Raw genomic sequence first — 23,988 nt, forward strand, 5'->3', positions numbered from 1 at the left:
ACAGGATCCAGAAATGCCATCGTCCTCTCTGGGCCAAAACCTATTAAAAATGAACTGAGGCAAAACGGAAAACTGTTCTGTGGTCAGATGAATCAAAATGTGAAATTATTTTTGGTAACTGCAGATGCTGTGTCCTGTGGACTAAAGAGGAGAGGAACTACCCAGTTATTCTCCTGCAGCCTGTTGCACCAGCGATGCGTAAGTTCTGCCTTAAGTTATGGTGTAAAGTCCACGCTAAACCCTACGTTGAAACTAGTTCCATTCTAACTTAAGTCGTGTCATTGTTCGGTTGCACCACAGAGACGTAAGGTTGATCTTAACTAGTAGAGATTTATGTCCAAACTAACCAAAATATTGTCGCAGATATGGCGTATTCTCTTACTTTAACCAATCATTGAAAAGCATTTTTTAACCCTGTGTTTGCTACACATGCCAACGGCTAAAAATAACGTTTGCTCACTGCCGTTAATCATCAAACAGCATCCAGCGTGGATGAAAAATATGACGAGGCGCTTTGCCTGTGTGACTATTGTGAAACCCACAGCCTAAACCTAGAGCCAGTATAAGATAACAACACTGCCAGTGAGTGGTGAAGTTGCTAATAACACAAGATAATTTAACAGTGGACGGTGGGAATGATCTCCGCTCATGGAAACAACAGCTATTGATCATGGAGAACGCAGTGCCGACTCCAAATTTCCGGTAAAATCCTCAACTCCTCGCCACCCTCCGGCTTATCACGTCTTTTAGAGCTATAACTATGACAGATGTATTCTACGGAGGACTTTACACCTAGTAGGGGTTAGGTGTAGGATTTAAGTTATAACTTAAGCCTACATTCAAACTATTGTGAGGCAGTGTTACCCTCAGACAGTTGTTATAGTGTAATTATTCCCCCGCTCCTTCTTTGTTAGATGCGTGTGTTACACTATGTTGGTTAGACAGTTGTGTGACGTCTGCACACACCACTACACTACTGGGCTGCTTCTCACAGACATGGTCTGCAAGAGGGGCCTGAGATCTGCAGTCTGTGGCCAGACCCCTGTGACATAGAAGGGCCCATGGAGGTGAGCAAAGATATGGACCATCCTATATTTAAGAAAACCTCCATGTCTATTTTAAACCTAAAAGTTGACCAGTACTTAGAAGCTCTAAAAATACACATTTTATTATTATTATTGCCTGTTTCAGAACATAATCTTCCTTTTCTTAAAATCAAATGGGCTTTTACTGTTATAATATTAATGTTGTAGATGAATGGACCTATTAAACTTTACTGTCAGAGCAAAAATGTCTGTGTGTAACAATGTTTGATCTGCAACAAACTCTATTATTCGGTCAGCTCCAAAGCGTATGAGAGCAAGGCTAGTGCTAACGCAAATGATCCAACATGCATCTTCTAAAGTTGGATAAAATCGGGTGCTTCACCCATTTCTATGGGTGGTACTGTTTGCAACTGCAACAGGCATACAAAAGAGGCTGCAGAGCAGAAATTTAGCTGAGTGGTGTAGAGTGGTGTGGACAAACCAAACCACAAGTACATGGTGCTCGCAGCATAAACCATCCTGAGCTAGATATATGAGACATATATGAAGCAGGCTTGAAGAGGATGTGGTTAGATGATTTTACAGCTGATGATTACAAAAAACAGGTATGTACACATGAGAAGTTCATGCAACACAGTATGAGACTGAAGACAAGCATGCAGAATACAGTCTAGCTGCTACAGTCAAGGGTACAAATAAAGCACCCTCACCCTGTTAAAACCTGTCTTCATGTTTCTAAAATAAAAACTACAGCTGATTTTTGAAGAAACATGAAAAGCCACAAGCACACAGATTGATGTTCCTCAGATTGAGTCTTACGTAAAGTTTGTGTGTGTTTGTTTTGGAACAAGCTGTATTCTGGTGTGTTTGAGCTCAAAATGCAGTACTGAAAGTGAGGAGGAGATGGAAGTGTTGAGAAACCGCTCTGTCAGCTGATTGCAAAGCAGTGTGGGTTATGTGGCGTATCACATTTAAAGAAACCACACAACCCATCTGGACAGCAACGAGTCAACAGCTGGAGGAGCTCTGAGCTGCAGGTACGACATCTATCTATCTGATCTGAATGTAAGTGAGATTTATCACTAAAACAAACTCAAATATCTGATCAGTTCAGCTGAGATAAAAACCTGATTTTAAGATGTAAAAAGCAGAACAAAAGGCATTAGTTCTGTAGTTAGTAATTTCTTCTCACATTTCATTGACCTGGATGAACAAACCACTTTAAAAATAACACTTTATTTTAAGACACTCAACAAGTTGATTTTGCATGCTGCATTAGCAGCCATTTCTACTCACTACAAGCAATGCAAACCTTAATCTGAGCTTTTTATACCTTAAAATAAACTCTTAATCTGGAGTTGTACAGTGTGTTCAGCTTATGATTAGTGTAATTTGATGAAGGAAGGGCAACTTTGGTTACAGTGAGGGCCGCATTGATTTTATTGCCAATAACTCTAATTCTCAATTAAAAATATTCAGTTAAAGTAAGAATATATTGCTTTCATTATCATTTATAATACCATCATTTTAGTTTTTGAACTCAAATGCAAAAAAAAGTTAATTTAATGAGAAACAGAATTAAATCAAATTCAAACTGTTTTTAATGCAGTGAAAGTGATTGTTTTTGGTTTTTTACTTGCATATTTATTTTTAAAGTGCATTTAGTGATGAGTATAAAAAGTTTTACAGAAACGCCTGAAGCCAATAAAATCTACTAAAAAGAAAAAACAAAATAAAAAAAATAGAAAAAATGAAAAATTAATCAACTCAGAAAAATAAAAGGGATAACATGTAATCAAAATAAAATAGAATAAAATAACACAAATAAAACACATTTAGCATTTATAAATGTTTTTTATTTTCTTAACAAAAATAAAAATAATTTTATTGAAACTAAAAATAAACTCAAAAGTAAATATGAAGTAAAATAGATAAAAATAAAATAAAACACCAGAAGAAATTGAAAGAAATTGTTTTAAATAACTAAAATACACCAGAAGTGAAAGACTATATGAGAAATGTTTCTGTTTTCGTGTCATATTTTTTTCTTTTTCCTTTAAATTTGTAATTTTTTGGTATTTAACACTGACTTGTGGGCAGCACTGAGTGAGGTGGAGGGCCACCAGCTGCCCGACCCTGATTTAGATCAATATCCTTGCTGTGGGTGGAAGTTGTTGAGGTTCTAGGCTCCGGTGTTGTTGATTTCAGGTTGTGAGTTGAGTTTGGAGACATTTTGGTCTCCTACAGTGAAGAGTGACAGACTTATAAAGAGTTTTTTACATCAAATCCAGCTCTCTTTGTATATGCAATTTTATTTTTGTTTAAGAAGATGCATTGCTCACTTATACAGTCATTTTGGCCACTAAAGATAAGAGACACAGGTTGAAAATTCTGAGTCTAGTCCACATCAGTGGGTGAATGTAAAAGAGTTTCAATGCATTTATCTGGAAATTATGATAATATCCAGAATATCATGGTGTAGAAATGATGTGTTTAGGGAACGATTTCTACATCTTTGGCTGATTCTGACTTAAGTTGTTTTTAAGGTCTGGCCTGTTGATGCTTATTTTAACTGATTTAAGTTTTATTTTCTTTAGAATGACAGCTGACTTCAAAGCAAAGATTTTGTAACTTTTTGTTTAAATTCAATTTTATGTTATTCATAAGACGAAAAATATCTTCAAAACTGCACCAGGTTACGAGAGCATTTTCTAGTTTCTATTGATGAGAGTGAGAGAGTGCGTGGTAGGGAGCAGAGTGCACGCAAACATGCTGACACAAACATCCAACTGTTTACGCGCTTTAGTGTCAATGAAAACACACTGCAGTTTTCAGTTTCTGTTCACAGTAATGACAACAGCTTTTTCATATCAACAGTCCTAATCAATCGGATCAAATCAACCGTATTTATGAAGCACTTTACACGAAACACAGATGAGCCAATGAGCTTCACGGTGAACAGAGAGAAGACGACGTTAAAAGAATGAAAGGAAACAGAATAAAAGGAGTAAAATTTAAGAGATATAGTAATGGTCATAGTAATGATTATAACAACAATAATAAAAGAAACTAGGGCTGAAAGCAGCACTGAATGGGCCTCACACCTTTGTGCATGTCAGGGTTTGGTGCACAGCCGCTAAATCTGATATAATCATAATAAGAGTACACAATACAACTGACTAAAGCACGCTCACCAAGAGGTTTCCCCTCTAAGACTTTTCTTAATCCTGTTTCATGTCTCTGTAACAACTTTGACCCCTTCGCAAAACGACTTCGTGTTTCATGGCCAACAAACAAATCGCCAGCATTGAATGAAACCTCATGACCTTCATTGTGGTGCAAGGTGAAGGTCTTTGGATATTTCAGAGCAAATTTAAGTGTGATTTAAAAAACAACACAGGAATTGTGGTTGATGATAAAGAAGCAGTAACTTTCTACTTCCTGTTTCTTGAAAAATATGCAAATTCGAGTGCTCGTCATGGCCCCTTTGAGTTCTGTACAAGATTTTGATAAATTTTCATCATTCACATCTCCTCTAATGGCCTATTAAAATTCAGCTTGACTGGACTAACGCCCACGGACAAGTTAATCCTCAACCTCAACCAGTAAAATACAAAATATTTCACCAGGCCCCATGCATGTGTCACATTTTAAGACTTTTTGGATATGTTCAGGCTGCCAAATTAAAAACTTGCACAGGATAAGAACCGCGACAAACAATCTCTAACAGGGCCAACAACATTAAGAAACCTGAGTGTGCTTAGTTCGGGACAGTCATAACGCCAAAGAGCAGAAAGGAGTTTCCAGATGTCTCTTGAAAATCTCAGCAGTTAAAGAGAGAGTTCCATAGTTTTGAGGCAAAGAAGGCCCTGTCTCTCTGAGCTTTGGGTGGCTTTCACATTAGGGGCCCGGTCCTGGATCCGAGTGCACTTTAGCCCAAAGTCAGTTCATTTTGGTCAGTGTGAATACAAACAGACTGGGCCCGGCTGTGGTCTCAGGGTGCGATTCAAGTGGAATCTGGCACAGTTCAGATAAGATGTGAATGCAACCCCTCCCAGATACAGGAGAGAGTGTTGTATCAGCTACGTGAAGTAATCGTAAAAACTAAACTTCTAAAACCCAAACTGAAGCCTGTTTAATCTGCAAAAAGGTCAATTTAATTTATCATTTTAAGTGCTGATAATAGCAAAAATAATCAGATTTTAGCACTCAAGTGTGCTCTATAGTGTTCTTATCTGTGGTTTTCTTCTTAACAAAGAACAAACCACTGATAAGAAAACCTAAGTGAATGTGAAATCCTCTTAAAAACTGCAGAAGTGTAACCTTGCATAGTAGATGTATGAAACATGGATGTGTGAAACAAATCCATCTGTGATGTCAGGTTAGCAGAAGCGGGTTTAAAAAACAAATTTCCTCTTTAAATCAGTTGGTGGATGAGGCCCGTAGTCTTTAAAAACTCAGTGTCTTTTCAGCATCTCTCAAAAGCAGCCATAGCTGGAGTTTACTGTAACGCATCCAGCTCACCTGACTAAAGTCCTGTTTCACTGCACTTATCCTTATTATTTACAGTTTTTTCCAATTGCTAAAAATACTTAACACAACTCACAAAACCACACACCTAAACTGCAAAATACCTCATATATCCTGCAAAATGAAGCACTGCAACCAAAACTATATATAGCATTATCAAAATCAAACTTTTGCACCAAATGGCACACACTTCATTCATATCACCAGATTTTAGTCTAACCAACTACACACTGTTGGGCTTAATGAAAAGCACTCTCATCTTTAGTATGCTTTGACATAATACTAAAAAAAAGTTCAAACTGTAGAAAATTCTTCAGATTGTTCACATGCACAGAAATATTTGCAGATAAACAGACATGCTGTTGAAACATTTATTTTCTATTTTTCACCAAACAAGTCCGTGCAACAAATGCACAGCAGCTATATTTGCATTGGAGTGAACAAAAATATGCTCACAAAAAGCAGAAATTTGAAAAATAATTTGCAGTAAAAATGTGCAGAAAAAAACATATAGAAAAAAAAAGAGGCAAGAGAAATTGCACCCACATCAATTTCATCACATGCCTCTTCCATAGCCTGCACAAGCCCACTAAGGTTGCTCTGATTTCATTTGAAAGTTGTCATCCTCTTTGGCCATGAACTCCTCTAGCTCTACCCCTACCTCTCACTCTTCCTCACCCTCCTTCTTCTTCCTCCTCTCTCTGCAGCGTCTTCCATTGTTGTAAAAAAAAAAAAAAAAAAAAAAAAAAAAAAGGTGCTCACCTGTGGTGTTTTTATAGTGCTTACTTCCTGATTGAAGTGCTAACAATTAACCATTGAGGTGTTCAGCCAGGTGACACATATATTGGCCAACTAAGCTCATGTAGTGTCATTCTGAATGGCAGTGTTTGGAAATGGCAAACGTGACTATGTCAGATTGTTGTGTTGAGTGCATTTAAAAAGTGCCATTTTGAATTGCAAAATGTGTGTAAAGCAGAAAATGTGTTTAGAGTTTTAGAGACTTGAGAAGAGGTTTTGCTCTCTGTGTGTCAGTTTAAATAATTGTGCTATGCATGTCATTTCAGTGTGTTAGCAATTGGAAAAAAAACTGTAAGTCAGATGAATGTGGCTTGATAGTAGTATAGTATCACATTTTGATTCGAAAAAGTTAAACTAGACTATTTTGGATAATATTTTATAAATATTGAAAAATACTCATCTGATACTAACACTTCTTTTATGTCTTTTCCTTTCTCCCACAGCACTGTTGAGATTGAAGATGGAAAATTTTGATAATTATGATTCCAACTACTATGACTATAACTACACTGAGGGAATCACCGAAGCTCCACATGACTCGGCCGTCTTCGCACACAAGGCGACGTGTTTGGCTGAAGCGCTGTGCGTGGGCTTACTCGTCATCAGCATCTTCATTTTCCTGCTCGGCTTCTTGGGAAACGCCCTGGTGATCTGGATCTCAGGCTTCAAGATGAGGAAGACCGTGAACACCACCTGGTACCTGAGCCTCGCCATCTCCGACTTCGTCTTCTGCGCCTTCCTCCCGTTCAGCATCGTCAACATGGTCATGGAGGAGTGGATATTCGGACGCTTCATGTGTAAATTCGTGTCCTCGGTGATGTTTCTAAACATGTTCAGTAGCATCTTCCTCCTGGTGGTGATCAGCATTGACCGCTGCATGTCTGTGGTGTTTCCGGTTTGGTCACAGAACCACCGCACCGTGAATAAGGCATCCGTGGTTGTGTGTCTCTCCTGGGCTCTCGCCATTGTCCTGTGTGTCCCCTCTGCGATCTATCGTGAAGTTGGCTCTCACATGGGCCGAACCATTTGTTATAACAACTACACATCGTCCCAGTACGGCCACAAAACTGTCGCAGTGAGCCGCTTCTTTGCAGGATTTGTCGTCCCCTTCGCCATCATCATCATCTGTTACTCCATCATCATCCTCAAACTACGCACCAACAGACTGACCAAATCATCCAAGCCTTTCAAAGTCATGACGGCGCTCGTCTTGGCGTTCTTCGTCTGCTGGCTGCCGTACCATGTCTTCGTCCTGCTTGAGCTAGACCACCAAAAGTACGACCACAACGTGTTAGTGACGGGACTCAAAGTGGGAACTTCTCTGGCTGCAGCCAACAGTTTCCTCAACCCAGTGCTGTACGTGTTCATGGGAAACGACTTCAAGCAGAAGTTCAAGAGCTCCATGCTTTCAAAGATGGAGAACGCCATGGGAGACGAAGGCCGCACCATCAGCAGGTACCTGTCCAGGTCCAGCTCCATGGACGCCAGAGCCTCCACCCACATCTAGACTTTACTGCACGACTGTTTTACAAGCACAGATACTTCAAATGTTTAATGACTGTAGCACAAGATATGAAATATGTTAACACATGCTGTAAATAACTGTTCTTTTATTGTTGACAGCACAGGGAAATCTGCTGCCAGTTACAATGTACATAACATAAATCATAATGTAGTCAAAGACTGTGTGAGCATGAGTAGACATGTTCCTCTCATGTCCTGCTGCAGACTTACGGTGTCTATCTCTCCCTGCAGAATGAAGGAAGGCGGCTAAAAGTCCTAAAATTACTTCCTACAGGTACGGCCAGGTGGAAAACTGAACTCCATATGGTGTGGGTACTAAACAGTGAACTAAGGTTTAATTTTCATGGATGAATTTCACATTTTGAGAGAGAAGAGCTGCTTAAAAAGTGCTGATGTTATTCCCGCTTGTGCTTCCAGTGGATGGGAGCCACATGCAAAGCATTTTGGGAACCTAATGCAGCGCGAGGCTGGAAGGTGCTGCCATTTCCCACCCAGGTTGTAGTTCTTTTTCAGACTCAATCAGATTGTCCTCAAGGATTTTCTTATATTTTACTGCATTTATTTTACCCTTCACCTATACAAGCCTTCCAAGGCTGGCTGCTAAGAAGCATCTCCACAGGATGATGCTGCTACCACCATACTTCACGGTGGGGATGGTGTGTTTGTGGTGATGTGCAGTCTTTTTAGATGGCCCAAAAGCATCATTTTGATCTCTGCAGACCAAAGAACTTTCTCCCACATGCCTTTTGGTGAACTCTAGCCCAGATTGAATCTAAGTTTTCTCCAACAGTGTCTTCCTCTTTGCCAACTCGCCCTTAAAACTTTGACTGGTGAAGAACAAAGCCAGCAGTTTTTGTCTGCAGAGACTCTCCCATCTCAGCTGCTGAAAGTTGGAACCCCTTCAGAGTAGTCATAGGTGTCTTAGTGGCCTCTCTGACTAGTCTCCTTCTTGCACACCCACTCAGTCTGTGAGAACAGCCTGATCTGTGCAGATTTACACATGTAGCATAATACTTCCATTTGTTGATGATGGATTTAACTGAACTCTGGGGGATGTTCAGAGCCTTGGAAATGTTTTAATGTCCATCCACTGTCTTCTACTTTTCAATCACCTTTTCTCTGAGTTGCTTGGAGTGTTCTTTTGTCTTCATGGTGTAATGGTAGCCAGAAATACTGATTAATTAGTGACTTGACCTTCCAGGTTGTGATAAAAACTCAAGTGAATAAAAAAAGTTATGAATTGATTTAATTCATTTGAGGTCAATTTGATTGAAATTGTTCTCATTTGATAAATATTGTGTCAAATTTGATCATCCTGGTTGTTTTTTATTCATACAGCTCAAACATTTCCATGAATGATTTAAGGAAAGAGGCCTCAATGATGGAAGGAACAAAAAGAAAGAATAGAAATTAAGGTGATGTAAGTGTATGAGATTTGATGCATCAGAAATGCACATGAATTAAGACATCAAGTGATGAAAATGTTTGTGAAGTGAAATAAAAGTTAATCCTGAGATTTATGAATCACTTTTTATAAATTACAACATGTAATTTCTGTTTCTTCCATCTTTGAAAAAAAAAGAGTGTGCTTCCACCGAACCTTACTTTAATGTCTGGACTGCCAGGAGACTTTTTAGAGCCTTTCAGGTACTGTTTCAACACTGAATTACCTTTAAGTGATTTCTGAGACAAGAAATGAATGTTGGTGATTGTTAAGGTCTTTGCACACTGAGTCTGTTATTTATAACTGATTTAAAAAATTAATAAAGCACCTGTATATATGCACATTTAATTCTGTTCTGTTGTGTTTAAATTGTACAGAAATATGTGATGTTCACCGAATCCAACATACCCCCCCAAAAAAGCAGCTGCAAACATTCAGAATCCACTCTAGCACACTTTTATGTAACAGTACTTTATCAACTCCAACATGACAGCTGATCAACAACCACAACACAACACAACACCACTGCAGCATCAGCATCAGATCATCCTCCCTTAGCTCACTCATCCCTTTGAAATGCACACACCATATGACACACAGCACCAAAAACAGCACCTGCTGCTAAACTGTTCTGCACTTATAGAGGAGACTTCTGAGTCACCTCAAAAATAAAATTATTTTATTAAAGACTTAAAAATGATCCAAACACTGTTTTAAGTTTACTTCACTAAGAAATGCCAAAATAAGCTATTTTAAAAATGAATACCAAAAGGCATGACCACAATATTTTCCGTAGAAAGCAATAATAATAATAAGTTGGTTAACATGTGAAAAAAGCTGTAAACATGGCTTTTTAATTTCTTAAGGTGTAAAACACATCAAAATGACTTTAAATTGCGTTGTTACGTTTTCTAACCTGCTGCCCTTCAATCCAAGGGCCTGTTTTCCTCAGAATGGGGGCGTGGTCACCTTGGAAAGCAGGAAGTGACATTTCATCAAAATGTGATTGGCTAATGACACTGTCACTCAACGCTGTAACCCCAAAAGTGGCGGCTAGCTTCAATTTAAGGCTTGTAATGCATCTACCGCTGGCAGAGGGAAGGAGCTGTGATGCGTTTAGAATGTAGGAAATTTCTGCTCTGCGCCACAAAATACAACCATTCATTTTCTGCATAGAGTTACATACTAAAGAAGTACGGAAGCAGATTAGGGCCATTTTTGAAAGAGAAAATAATTTTGGACAAGTCGAGATTAAAGTCGAAATGATGAGAAAAAAGTCAAAATTTCGAGAATAAAGTTGAAACATAATTTTGAGATTAAAGTAGAAATGATGAGAAAAAAAATGACGAAACTTCTTATTACTAGCAGATAGATGCTGTGTATTTAGATATAAAAAATAATAAGGTAAAATTTCACATATTCTTTGATATGAGGCATAAGGCATACAGAGACAGTCAGGATTCTCTGTTATTGTCTTAAATATACATCAACAGGAGCACAGCAGCGCTCGTGTCTCTCTTCCTCTTGTTCTCTGATCACCTGTAGAGACGCACAGGTGAAAGACCCAACCTCGTTACCTAATGGGAGAGTGAAGGGAGACTGATCGCTCGTTTATTGATCATAGGCTGCTGCTAATGACTAAACGTTAAAAAAGGCAAAAAGGGAAAACTTTGTCACGTGTTGTATTGGAAACTCTAGTTAACAGTATTGTGTATGATACAGAAAATGTTACATGCAAAACGCCATGTACATGATGTACATTACATTTGTGTATGGAATTTAGAAATAAAACCCCCCATATGTTTTTATTGCTGCTTTCATGCATGGGCTCCATGCTTCCCTTCAGATGATGATGAGTATTTAAGACAATAACAGAGAATCGTCACTGTCTCTACACAATGCCTTATAAACATCTCAGCAAAGATCCAGAGAAATGGGAGGAACCTGAGCTACATTTACAGTGTTGCTGCAAAGGGTCTGAATACTTACGTCAGTGTGATATTTCAGGTTTTTTATTTTTAACAAATCTACTATAGTGTTTACAGATTATCTTTTAATTTCACAATGATAACAGGTTGTGTGTGTAGATTATGGAGAATATTTTTTTTTACTGTAGCATCAGACTGAAACAAACACTCAATCCCAGCGCTCTTTTTTAAAACAGTCAACCAATCACCATGATTTCATGTCCTCATTTATTGGGCCTTATCAGATAACATTCATTCCATAGAAAATACATTCAGATGTGACAGCTCTGTTCACAAAGTGTCAGCTTGTCAATGAGAGCAGGAGCCAATAAAGTTTAAAGCATGTGTTAAAAATAGAAACAACTTTTCCTGTTTGCTCGCTGCCATACAAATATTGTTGATGTGTCAGCACACGCTACAAAAATATATTTATATCATCCTGAAAATGGAAGTCAGCTCATGTTTAAGGGCTCTCAGTCGCCAGTGTTTAATTCCTTTATATATTCATGTCAGTATTATTGATATATCTGTTTATCTGAAGCATATAGCAGAGCACAATGAGTACCATAATAAGACGTGCTGCTTGTAAAGTCAGAGAATATTTCACACCCTTTAAATTAAGAAGAGTTCACTCTATCAAAGCTCTTCTCCCTACAAAGCACTAAAAAAAATTCACATTCTGTATGATTAACTCTAAAATAAACCTCTACTGATCACTACTGCTGATCTAGAACACGAGCATAACGCCTGATCTCGGTGATCTTTGGGGAAAAGTGTTGCACAGTGAAGTGCTTTTTGGATTTCTGCATCGAGTCCAGTGTAAAGAAAAAAAAAAATCACAACCAGATTATTCAGCATGTGCACGGCACACACCAGATAAATAAATGCTGTGGAGAGAAATCCTCTTCGCTCGTTGTGTCAGTGCCTTCAAGACTGAGAGTTCATCTTCTTGAATATGAAGAGCTGAGAGTGGAGTTCTTCTCTTATGTAGGACAAAACACAGTTTCACTTTCAGGTAGTTAAAGCCTGCATATTGCATTTTTACCCCTCAGACTGGGGTTATTACTTTAACAGTGACATTACATAGAAAATAGTGTTGTTCTGTAACTGTTATAGCAGCAGAGGATTAACACATTTTTATATTTGATTATTCAGAATTAAAATTCTCCTTTGCAAAAATAAGCTCATACATCACACTTTGAAGTAAGGTTGTCAAGATTACTGATACCACAGGATTTAAATATTACAATCCTGGCTATTTTGGTGAAGACAGCAAATAAATAACTATTTCATAAGATGCATATGGAGGGGAAGGAATCTGTCCAAAATTGCAAGAGAAAAACCTGCACTTTGTCTCGATTGCACAAATGCAGTCATGTGCAGAAGTTTTAGGCATGCAGTGTGCCCCCCTCCTGGCCTACTGGCAGTTTTCTAGCCATCCACATTACAACCAGGGGCAACCCTACTTATCCAGGCAGTATCCTAGGCCATGCTTGCTCACCACATACACCCCTTACTCCACCCTACGTGTGTGGAATTTGCTCCTGGTAATACGCAAGGACATCCAGAGCACAACCCGGGTTTTGCCAATCCTCCTTGGCTTACTCACGATTACACGCCTCATTAGTTGAGATTTTGGCCCAAACATGCCTAAAAGTTCTGCACAGTACTGTACATTGGCATATTTCAGATTTTTTTAAAATGCATGTCAAGTGCAGAAGTCTGCCTCCAATTGTGGACACTGAGAGTAGAACATAATAGTACCATCAAATCCAGGTTGACCAGCTTTGGATACCCATTCTTTTGTGGCTTTGTCCTGTTTACCTGTGCCATCATTATACCACCTGAAACATGCATCACCATGACCACCAGTGCAGCTGTGACCATTACTTGCCGCAAACAACCTGACGCTACACAAAGTGTCACCCATGCATATTGCAAAACCAATGCTACACTAACCACCCCTAAAAATGTGCTGGGATGCACAGCAAGACAGACCAGGCAGGTTGTGACACTTTTTAACAGCTTTTCTCCCTCATTAACTCCTAATGACTCATTCAAAAACTGCAAATGTAAAGACTTTTTGTAGACACGCCACCACAGTGGACCATGGAACTACCACTGACGACATGACCCACATGGTGACATCTTGTCAGTGTTTGCTAGCATTAGCAGTAATGAAATCAACCTCCGATGGCATACTGGAAACCTGTCTGAGCATAAGATCACAGAAAAATTAATTTAACAGTCTGTCTGTGTTCACTTCTTTATAACTGCTCTTGTAGTTTTGGTTTCATTCCTCTCTTTCCGTATGTTCGACCAAAAGCTTTGCTGGAAGCACCATGTTTATCATTGATTTAACTTGGCGTTAGTAACGGTGCTGGCTAGCGTGTTTACAGCTGCTCCTCTGACCTCTTTAATGCCACAGCCCACCTCTTTAGTCATTATAGACTTAAAATAACAGTCATCTGTTAGAACACACCATTGAATAGTTTCAGCCCTTATGATACCAGCTGGTGCAGCACTGGGCTCAAGACGAACCTAGGTGGAAATTTCTTCATATATCAGATACAATCCCTTCACGTAACAAAAAACTTAGTTTAACCAATTTACCTGACACGGAGATTAATATCACAGTTTACTCAGTACTGCAGACCTCCTAGCTTCCAGCATTGTCTAGCCAGAGGACGTCAGGTGAGAGTCTAATGGAATCTTGTTCTGATCTAGGAGGCTAGCTGAGCCTCTTTAACATCTAAAAAAATTCCTCATTTAGTCACAAACATGCTTGTAATTGAAATGGTGAAGTCCTACCAGCCAAATAATCCTTGTGCCATTCATGAACGAGCCTGTGCTATGAAACGGCTCCTTCAGGTGAGCCACTGTAGCTAGCTCCTGTTTGAGTGCCAGTTTTCTTTCCTCCATCTTGTCTCGTTATTTAATCTGCATTTAAAAAGCCAAACTGGTACCAAATGAGAAACCATTTGGGAGCCAAACAACCAGCTCCACTGAGCTAGGCCAAATGATCTGGGTCTCTTTAAAGAGACGGATTTCCCACCACAATGAGTGAGGCTGGACAGACATCAGCTCAAGGAAACACATGCAAAAACAGGATTTAATGAGCCAAACCATGGCAAAACTGTACTGAACTAAACCGGACTGTTTTGTGGGAACGGATCATACACTATGATTGTGTGACACCGCTCAACCAGGCATTAGACGGAGGCTTTTTAAAGCTTTTAAATGTTTTTTTTTTCTGCCTGATTGTTTTACTACTTTTGGGACTGGTTTGGGACACAAAAGTACCTGAAGAACTAAGAATGTTTTTATCTGCTAACCCTTTATAAACTAACCCTAACTATAATGCTGGCATGTATGTGGCATTCCTGGTGTCTAAGCATGCAAAAGAAATTCAGTCTTTGGTCCTTGGTCCTCCTGGTCTTACTTTCTTGTGAGGCTTGGATGTTGACTGATGGCCAGAAACACCAGCTGGACTCCTTTGTGACAACGTCTCTTTTGGGCATCGTTGGCACGACCGTGTGTTTAATGCTGACGTGCTCAGGAGAGCGGGCATGTGAAGGGTCTGCTGCTTGATATGGGAACAGCAGTGGCACTTTAGACCAGGGGTGTCAAACTCAAGGCACAGGGGGCCCGTGGAAAAGTTAAATCTGGCCTGCAAGATCATATGATATTTCTGTTATAACTAGCAGATTTCCTCAAGTATAAAAATGTCAACTTAGATATCCTTGTTAGGTCTTAAAATCTGAAAAATTAAGGAGTAAAAATAATTTTATATTGAAAATTACAAATTGATTTGTGTTTTAATTTCACATTTTCAATTTTGCATCTCACAGTAAGGACTCAAACTTGGGATTTGGGTTTTTTTATTTTGGACTTTAAGCATCTCAACTCAGAATTCTAACTTCTTATATATTATTTTGAGCTTTTAGATTAATAATTTAAATTTTAAGTCATATTTGACCCTTTTAACTGATTATTTTGTATTTCATCTCATATTTACAAATCCTTACTTTGACTTCATAATCCCATAGTTTGACCTTTTAGACTTACAACTGAAAATTTCAAACATCTTTTGACTTTTAATTTCATGATTACAGATTTTATTTCATATTTTGACCTTTAACACTCATAATTTTGACTTCTTTCTTATATATTTGCCTTTAAAAACCACAATTTTTCAATTTCATGTTATGACCTTTTTGAACTAATAAATTTACCTTTCTCAGACTATGAGCCTTTAAACTCATCTTTTTTACTTTTTTAACCTCAAAATCGTTTTTCATCAGTGCTAAGCTTTTTTTTCATATTTTATTACTGGTGAAATGAGGTTAACAGTTTATGGTTAAAAAGGTGACCCTGGTAGGCCTTCAGGTTAGACTTGAATCCAGAATCCAGACCCTGCTGTGATTGAGTTTGACACCCTTGCTTTAGACTAAGATTTGAATATACCTATTGGAACTTTTAGAAAATAAAATTTAAGAAGCATATGTTGGATTAAAAACTCCAGAATAAAAGACAACACGGGATCAGAGGAGGTCTGCAGAGCAACTTTTGGGCTGTTGGTCTGCGCGCCATCATCAGTATTATTACAGACAAACAGCTTAACCAGTGTACGGTTAGCTGGCGATCACAAACTCAGTCTGGTTAAAATAGATGGTACTAAAAGCTGCACACGTGCAGAAACTGAATATTGTGGACTTCACCAAAACAAAGGAAATTGCTAAGTTGGAACTTTATTCTCCCAAAGAGATGTCTACCAAAAGACTGCATCTGATAATCCAGATTTTGTGGCACCAAATATTGGTGTCTACCAGTTTTGCTGCTATGGTGTTAAACCTTTATCAATACGATTTTATTTTTATGATTATTATATCAGAGTTTAAAATTCCAGTATCATGACAACCCTACTTTGAAGTATTTTTAGTATCTTTTATGGGTCAAATGTTTGGATCACTGGCAACAAATCACCCAGCACAGTCTGCAGTCACAGCTATGGTACCTTCTACATGTTAAGGCATGTGCACACGCCCAACAGCACATGTGCATAGAGCAGGTTAAGAAGTGCTTTTCATTCAAACCAAAAAGTTCAAAACAGTTTTTTTATGTGAATGCTGCAGAAGTCCAACTGAGAATGTAAAAGATAATGAAAAGTGAAAAAGAAGAGACTCTCATTAGCTTCAATCAATGTGACTGTAGAGAAAAAATAAAGTATTAAAGCTGTCCTACAAAGAATGTTGCAGAGTCCGCTGACAGAACGGTCCAAATAAAGGAGAAAAAAGAGAAACAGAGATGACGTGTATCATCTCGGCATGTACTCCTCTGGAACTCCGGACATTTTCCTCTTCTTCAAGGCAGCGTCGACTGTTCTGATCAGTTCGTCGATGCTCGCTCTCATTTCAGGAGTGTACGGGTCATATTCCAGCTTTCTTAGCCCTGATCGTTTAAAGTTTCCGTCCTTCTGTCCCTCCACGCAGAGCAGACGGTCCTCAGAAACCCTCAACCCTAAAAACTGGACCATCCCTTTCAGCTGGGCGAACAGGTCCCTCTTCAGATCCTCGAAGTGGACCACGTGGACGTTCTTCCCGTAAGTCAGCCAGTCCAGCGTGTGGGATGCCCACCAGGGGGCGTAGTTCCTCACGAACTCTGGCCACTCTGCAAGACAGAACAGAGATTTAAACGTGAGTACTCCCCGGTCCAGTTTGAATTACTGATAGAGATGCTGAATGTGAACATTTAGTTTTTCCTGCAGTATCCGAGCAAACAAACTTACTAAGAAAGTTGTTGCAGTGTCATTTTGCACAGACCATGTGTGAGCACTGTTTTATTGACAAAAAAATCTCCCTGTTTCTTTAAAAAAAAGTCAAACATGTCTGACACGTTGCTGAAGGAAACATTTAGAAAAGTTTCTCTCGACAGCGTCCCGTTTTTACCCAGGTCTGTCACCTTGGTGCTAGTAGTATCATATTTACCGAAATGGGAATCACATGAGTGCAGTTAATGTGTCTCAAGTGACTGTAGTATAAAGATACTGGTTAATCAGTATTCCTGGCTACCATTACACCATAAAGACAAAAGAACACTCCAAGCAACTCAGAGAAAAGGTTATTGAAAAGTATACGTCAGGGGATGGATACAAAACAATTCCAAGACTCTGAACATCCCCCAGAGCTCAGTTAAATCCATCATGAAGAAATGAAGAAATATGATACAACCTGCCTAGATCAGGCCGTCCTCATAAACTGAGTGAGCGTGCAAGAAGGAGACTAGTGGGAGAGGCCACCAAGACACCTATGACTACTCTGAAAGAGTTACCAGCTTCAGCAGCTGAGATGGGAAAGACTCTGCAGACAACAACTTTTGGCCAGTGGCAAAGAGAAAGACACTGTTGAAGAAAACTCAGGATATATCTGGACTACAGTTCGCCAGTGGTGGCAGTATCATGCTGTAGGAATGCTTCTAAGCAGCCAGCCCTGGAAGGCTTGTAAAGTAGAGGGTAAAATGAATGCGGCAAAATAAAAGAAAATCCCAGGAGATAATCTTATTCAGTCTTTGAGAGAACTAGGGCTTCAGAGAAGATCTATTTTCCAGCATGACAATGACCATAAGCATACAGCGAAAGCTACACAGAAATGTTTTAAAGACAAGGTGAATGTTCTGGAGTGGCCAAGTCAAAGCCCAGACCTCAGTCCAATGGAGAAGGGCTGTTCACGCTTGATCCATGCACAACCTGACAGAGCTTGAGCAGTTTTGAAAAGAAGAATGGAGTAAAACAGCACAGATGTCCTGATTGATACCTGTCCACATGGACTCAGTGCTGGGATTGCAGCCAAAGTTGACTCTACTGAATTCCTACTTAAAGGTGGTGAATATTTATTTAGTCACATATTTTAGTAAAAAAAGCAGTGGAAGTACAGCGGTAGGTCAAGCTGAAGGGCTGGGTGCGTTTGTAGCAGACTTATGATCGAAATCTAATTATGAGGGGATAAACATGAGGCCTAATGACCCTGACCTTGACCTGTGACCCCAAAATGAAACCAGTTTGTAATAAAGTCAGAGTAGGCATTTGTGCAAAGGTCAAAGGAAATCTCTCAAAGATATCTGAGATACTGCTGTCATAAGCAAGGGGTGAACATGAGCATCCAACTGTCTTGACCTTTAACCTTGAACCTTAAAACTCAACAGGCTGTCCTTGAGTCAGAGCAGACGTTTGCTGCAGGTAAAAAGTGTTCTTAAGTTGCACAAGAATGGCCGGAACATAAAGACGGATGAAACGGATGATCGGACGGGTAACCTGAAATCAAAAAGCCTCCAGCATCTTCCAGCCTGCGAAGGGCTGAAAAATGATCCAACATGAAAAGAAATGGAAAGAAAGACAACAACCTTTTGAGAAGTAAAAGATTTACAAAATGCAGACAAAGAACAAATTCTCTAACGCTCTGACATGTGAGTAGAACGGCTTGAATAAGGAAGCTGAAAATGTGAGTGTACTTAGTTTGACTCTTGGCTTTTCTTGGCTCTAACATCACTTCCAGTACTTTAGTTTTAAATAAATGTCCTCTCGGGACAAAAAATCTCTGAATTAAAAAGTCAAAGTGGGGGGTGAATAAAGGGGAAATGAGAGCCGAGATAGGCAAACATGGTCTGGGGGTATTCATGAACGAGCACATCAAGCTTTTTCTGAAATGTCTGCAGGGTTAAGTGGACTTTCTTGGTTGTCAAAGTGCAGAGGCCCTGCAGGAAAAAGCCTTTGCTTGCATCTTTTTACCCATTGATAATCTGCTGGCCCATAAAAGCGTTGGCTTGAAGGAGCTGCTCTGTCATTAAAGTTTAAAGCTGCTGAGTTTGGAGGGCAGTCTTAGAAACCAATGAGAGAGGCAATTTTTGTTCAGAGTGGACAGAATATTTAATACTGCTTTGAAAACACAACAAGCTGTGCTGAAACATCAACTCAAAGACTCTTCTTCTTATCAGACTTTCTAGAGAAACCACAGATTGGTATGAGGAATGATTCTTGTCAAACTACAAGGCCGTCATGAGCTCAAACTGTTGTTTAACTGAGTTGTGCTCACCTTTGGTCTTAAAAATCAGATTTCTCTCAGCAGGGGTTAGCAATACAGAGGATGACTGAAAGTCCATTTTTACCAGTAAAGAGAAAAGAGTCAGAAAACAGGGATTTTGAACAATGCATCAACAACAAAGACTTCTCTTTCGTGTGAGTCTGTTGAGTTTTTTTAATCATTAAACATTTTTAGGGCTCTGTCGATCATGGGAACTTAAAATCTTCCTATGGTGCCCCTGCATGCAGAAAATGTGGTAATGGGACTGGATAATGTGTAAGAAATTGCACAAACCAGGCTTTAAATGACATGCGTCTTCAACATACAAGTCTTCACTTACTTTCATATTATCTGAATGCCTCTCTTCTGCAGCTACTGACAACATCAACCTATCTACACTTTATGGACAAAAGTATTTGGCCGTCTAACCATCCCCCCAGTCTGTAATGACATTCTATCCAAATACATGTACTTTAATATGGAGTTGGCCTCCTTTTTCAACTATAACAGCATCTACTCCCCTTGGACAGCTTCCCACATGATCTTGGAGTGTTTTTTTTGGGAACTTTTGCCCATTAATTCTGTAGAGCATTTATGAGGTCAGGCACTGATGTTGGACGAGGTGGCCAGGCTTGCAATCTCCATTCTAGTTCATCCCAAAGGAGTCAAATGGGGTTGAGGTCAGGCCTCTGACTCATCAAAACATGTCTTTACATCCTTCTTTGTGTACTGGGTCACAGTCATGTTGGAATAGAAAAAGGCCTTTCCCAAACTGTTGCCACAAAGTTGGAAGCATAGCATTGTGAAAAATGTCTTAAAGCATTAAGATTGGCCTTCACTGGAGATAAGGGGCCTTAACCAAACCCTGAAAACAGCCCCATACCCAGTGTTTATTTTGTCGACTAAAACTAAGACTAAAAATGTTCGTCGACAGCCTTTTTTTCCATGATGAAAACTAGACTAAAACTAACAAAAATAGATCTTTGATGACTAAAACTGACAAAAACTAAGTTTAGTTTTTGTCAAGATGACTAAAACTAGACCAAAATGTAATTTAGTTCTTGTTGGACATTCAAAATCTGTGGTATTTCTTCACTGTAGGTAAATCTGTCAAAAAACAATGCAGCTGTATCTCTTCTGCCTCTCAGCTGAAGAAAGCAGGGACTCCAAGTTTGGCAGGATGCAGAATACACACTAGCATGATTTGGTACCAGATTTAGGCAAGAAAATAAATGCTTGGACTAAAAGTAAAGACTAAAATGTGAGGACTTTTAATGGAACAAAACTAGACTAAAATGTTTTTGAGTTTTCATTGACTAAACTAGACTAAAACTAAAAAGGATAGAAATGACTAAAATGTGACTAAAACTAAAATGCATTTCATTTAAAGACTAAAACTAAGACTAAAATTAAAAATAGCTGCCAAAATTAACACTGCCCATACCATTACCCCTCTTCCTCCAAACTTCACAGTTGGAACAGTGCAGTCAGGCAGGTAATGTTCTCCAGGTACCTGCCAAACCTAGACTCACCCATCTGAGTGCAAACAGAGATTGGTCACTCCACAGAAAACGTGTCCACTGCTCCACAGTCCAGTATCAGTGTGCTTTACTTCACTCCATGGCCAATTGGCATTGGACTTGGTGATGTGAGGTTTTCATGCAGCTGCTCGGTCATGAAAACCCATTCATGAAGCTCCTGCTGCACAGTTTTAGTGTTTATTTTATTTACAGTGGAGGTTCAGAACTCTTCAGAGATGGACTCAGCAGAGCGTTGACCCCTCTCTGTGATTCCACGTGGTCTTACGTTTCCTGGCTGAGTTGCTGTTGTTCCTAAACTCGTCCACTTTCTAATAATTTCATTTACAGTTGACTGTGGAATATTCAGGTCAGGTTCAGGTCTGGGAGCCACGTCGACCTTGGTCCTGTCCTGTTCTGGCCTGCTGATAGCATGACGAAAGCGGTTGGCCCCCGGCATCTGGGCCATCCCATCTTGTCCTGGGCACCTCAGTATACACCAGGGATGAAACTACAAAAACTGTCTTATTTCAAAGGTGCATCCATCATAGTCCCATGCTTGAAGTCACTGAACTCTTCGGAACGACCCGTTTAGGATCGCAAATGGAGACTGCATGGCTAGGTGATGATTGTATACACCTGTGGTAATGGGTCAATAACTAACAGGTGTGGCCAAAAACTTTTGTCTTTATAGTGACAATAGATCTGTCTGTCTGTCTATGAGAGTTCATAGTCGTCCTCAGATGACTCTGTTATGTAAAACATCCTTCCCTCTAACAGAAGTCGTCCTTCCCGCTGTCTTCTCTTTCAGAGGCATCAGCAGTGTAAGACCATGTGAGGCCTGAAGTCTCCCTCTGCAGAGGTGAGCGCTCCAGATCAAACACTGGCCGCCCTGAGTACAATGTCATGCTGACTCTCAAACTTCTCCTCTGCATGTATTTAATGTGGCAGCTGTCATAAAGCCTCTCTTTCTGACGGTGCTGATGTCACAGTGGCGTTTCCTCGCATACAGCGGGAACAGACAGTCATAGGACGTGACGGGATAAATGTGCTGATGTTCTCACAAAGAGAGGCAACTGCTGGGTCGGCAACTCCACCGCCTCTGGAAAGAATTGATTTAAACCCTGAAAAGAGTCAGAGCATGACAATGCGCTCGGTGGACGACACAAAAGCAGCTGCCATGGTTACGAGGACACCATGAGGAGAATGAACGTGGCGAGAAAAAAAGAATAATACATGACATGTACGGTTGACCCAAAGTCACTGGACCCAGAGGTTTCATTTCCGTATTTATCCGCTCAACATTGACATCTTTAAAAGTATTAATCATCTCATGGATTCAGGAGGAATTTAACTTGAACTAAAGAGCTAAAATGTTGTAACAGTGTTGCACAATGCAGAATGACACATCACTTGATGTGGACATTAACATCATGGAATAATTCAAAAAGGAACAATTTAATCTGTAATGCAATACCCAACACCTACAGTAAAATCTGGATTATAAATCACATCAGCATGCAAGATGGTCAGTCTTTGGGGTCTCCCAGAGGAAAAACTGCCATCCTGTGTTATGGTTTCAACTGCATTCAAATCCACAACGTATAGTTTCTATGCAGCTGTGTGACAATGCCATACCACGTCTTTACCATGCAGTTTCTATGCAAACTTAGTAAATGCATTTCCTGATTAAATGTCTCACGAGAGTCTGAGGGCCAGTCTGGTTTTAACCGGTGATACAGCTCATGATATCAGGATGAGTGTGGTTGTTTGCCTAAGAGTTTCATTTCTTCTTTCTGAAACAAATTTTGTCAGATAAATGTCAGAGCATCTTCAAAAATAAAGTCCTGAGCTCTGCCACATCTGTGGATAAGTTCAAAACCACAAAACGGACATGGGTTTGATGCTCATTTCCTCCATTACTTACTGTAAAACTTTAACGGTGGTCTGATCTGACTTCATGTAGTCAAAACAAACTCAGTAAAGACTGGGGATGAATTTACTTCTACATGTCAGTATGTAGGGCAGAGGGGATGGCTTTTGTTGTCTCTTTACATCAGTATCAGGACTGCAACCTTCAGTCTGGAGATTTTTCTGCTCACAGATGTTAATATTTTGGTTTGTAAATCTTAGCCAGTGATCTTGCTTCCAGTAACATATTGAATATTCTACACAGGATGCTATGTCTTAACATAACTATGCAAAAATGAGCTGTCACACATCAGCGGTGGAGAAACTATGGCTGGCATCTTCTCTATACTTGGTGCCACATGTTTTGAAATGATACGATCTTTGAGTGTCCTGGCCAAGACAGGCAGCAGTCTATTTTAACAGAGACAAAAACATGACACAGTAACAAAGAGATCAACCAATCCTAGGTCACAGAGCAGGAAGTCACTGGTCAAAACTAGGGTGGGAAATTAGCCCCCGCAACCAAGCAAATGTGGGTATTTTTGAGCGGTGAATTTGCTAAACCTACCAGCAACTGAGGCAGGTCAATAAAAGCAGCATAACCAGATGAGGCTGTGATGGTAAATGACCTAAATTAATTTATGATTTTTCTTTTTTGCTTGTTTCTATCAGTTAAATGACAAGGATCAAGCAGACAAAATTGACCAAAGGACCAAAGGACCCTGCTGCCTCCTCCTCCCTGTGCCAGAGCTGCTGTCAGATCTTTAAAGTCGGGTGTTCGCTGGAACAGTTTGACCCAGTATCATATGAGTAGTGCTGCTAAAGGTGTCTTTAAACCCACGTTTCACTTGTTTTATGTCCATCCATCCATCCATCCACCCATCCATCCATCCATCTATCCATCCATCCATCCATCCATCACCTGCTCTTGGATAATAATGCACCAGTATCCACAGCCACCTGTAAATGAAAATATCAACAGCTCCAAACAAACATGCAGGAGGGAGATGGATTTATGTACAAACTCAGCTGTGCTTCATCCCTCAGGCTGTCTGTGCCTCTGCTCTGCCTCACCTACAGCTAACAATAACAAAGACAGACTGTTCAGATTCACAGCTTCTATAAAGTCCCTTTGGTGTGAGATGAGGATGCACGAGGAGTTTGTCTGTTGCATAC

At 39.7% G+C, this 23,988-nt stretch overlaps 2 protein-coding genes across 6 annotated transcripts in view; one reads left to right on the plus strand and one right to left on the minus strand.

Moving 5' to 3' along the window:
* Nucleotides 1–2,020: 2,020 nt before the first annotated feature.
* Nucleotides 2,021–8,546, plus strand: cmklr1 (chemokine-like receptor 1). 3 transcript variants are annotated; one of them, XM_041788164.1, is made up of 3 exons: nt 2,021–2,083; nt 6,818–7,829; nt 8,130–8,546. In XM_041788164.1, exons 2-3 carry the CDS (start codon nt 6,835–6,837, stop codon nt 8,146–8,148), a joined length of 1,014 nt encoding a protein of 337 aa, XP_041644098.1. In that variant the 5' UTR covers nt 2,021–2,083; nt 6,818–6,834; the 3' UTR covers nt 8,149–8,546. The 3 variants fall into 3 exon arrangements, with proteins under 3 accessions (XP_041644098.1, XP_041644095.1, XP_041644097.1); XM_041788161.1 differs by having other exon boundaries at nt 6,818–8,546; XM_041788163.1 differs by having other exon boundaries at nt 2,040–2,111; nt 6,818–8,546.
* A 7,082-nt stretch (nt 8,547–15,628) lies between these two features.
* The window catches only part of wscd2 (WSC domain containing 2), a 118,515-nt gene continuing 110,155 nt past the window's right edge, over nt 15,629–23,988 (minus strand). For all 3 annotated transcript variants that reach the window (XM_041788441.1, XM_041788438.1, XM_041788440.1), the window contains one exon: nt 15,629–16,979. In XM_041788441.1, coding sequence (XP_041644375.1) covers nt 16,627–16,979 — 353 coding nt within the window. In that variant the 3' untranslated portion in view covers nt 15,629–16,626. The remainder of the gene's footprint in view (nt 16,980–23,988) is intronic.

This window comes from Cheilinus undulatus, linkage group 5 (assembly GCF_018320785.1).
Source record: "Cheilinus undulatus linkage group 5, ASM1832078v1, whole genome shotgun sequence".
Lineage (NCBI taxonomy): Eukaryota > Metazoa > Chordata > Actinopteri > Labriformes > Labridae > Cheilinus > Cheilinus undulatus.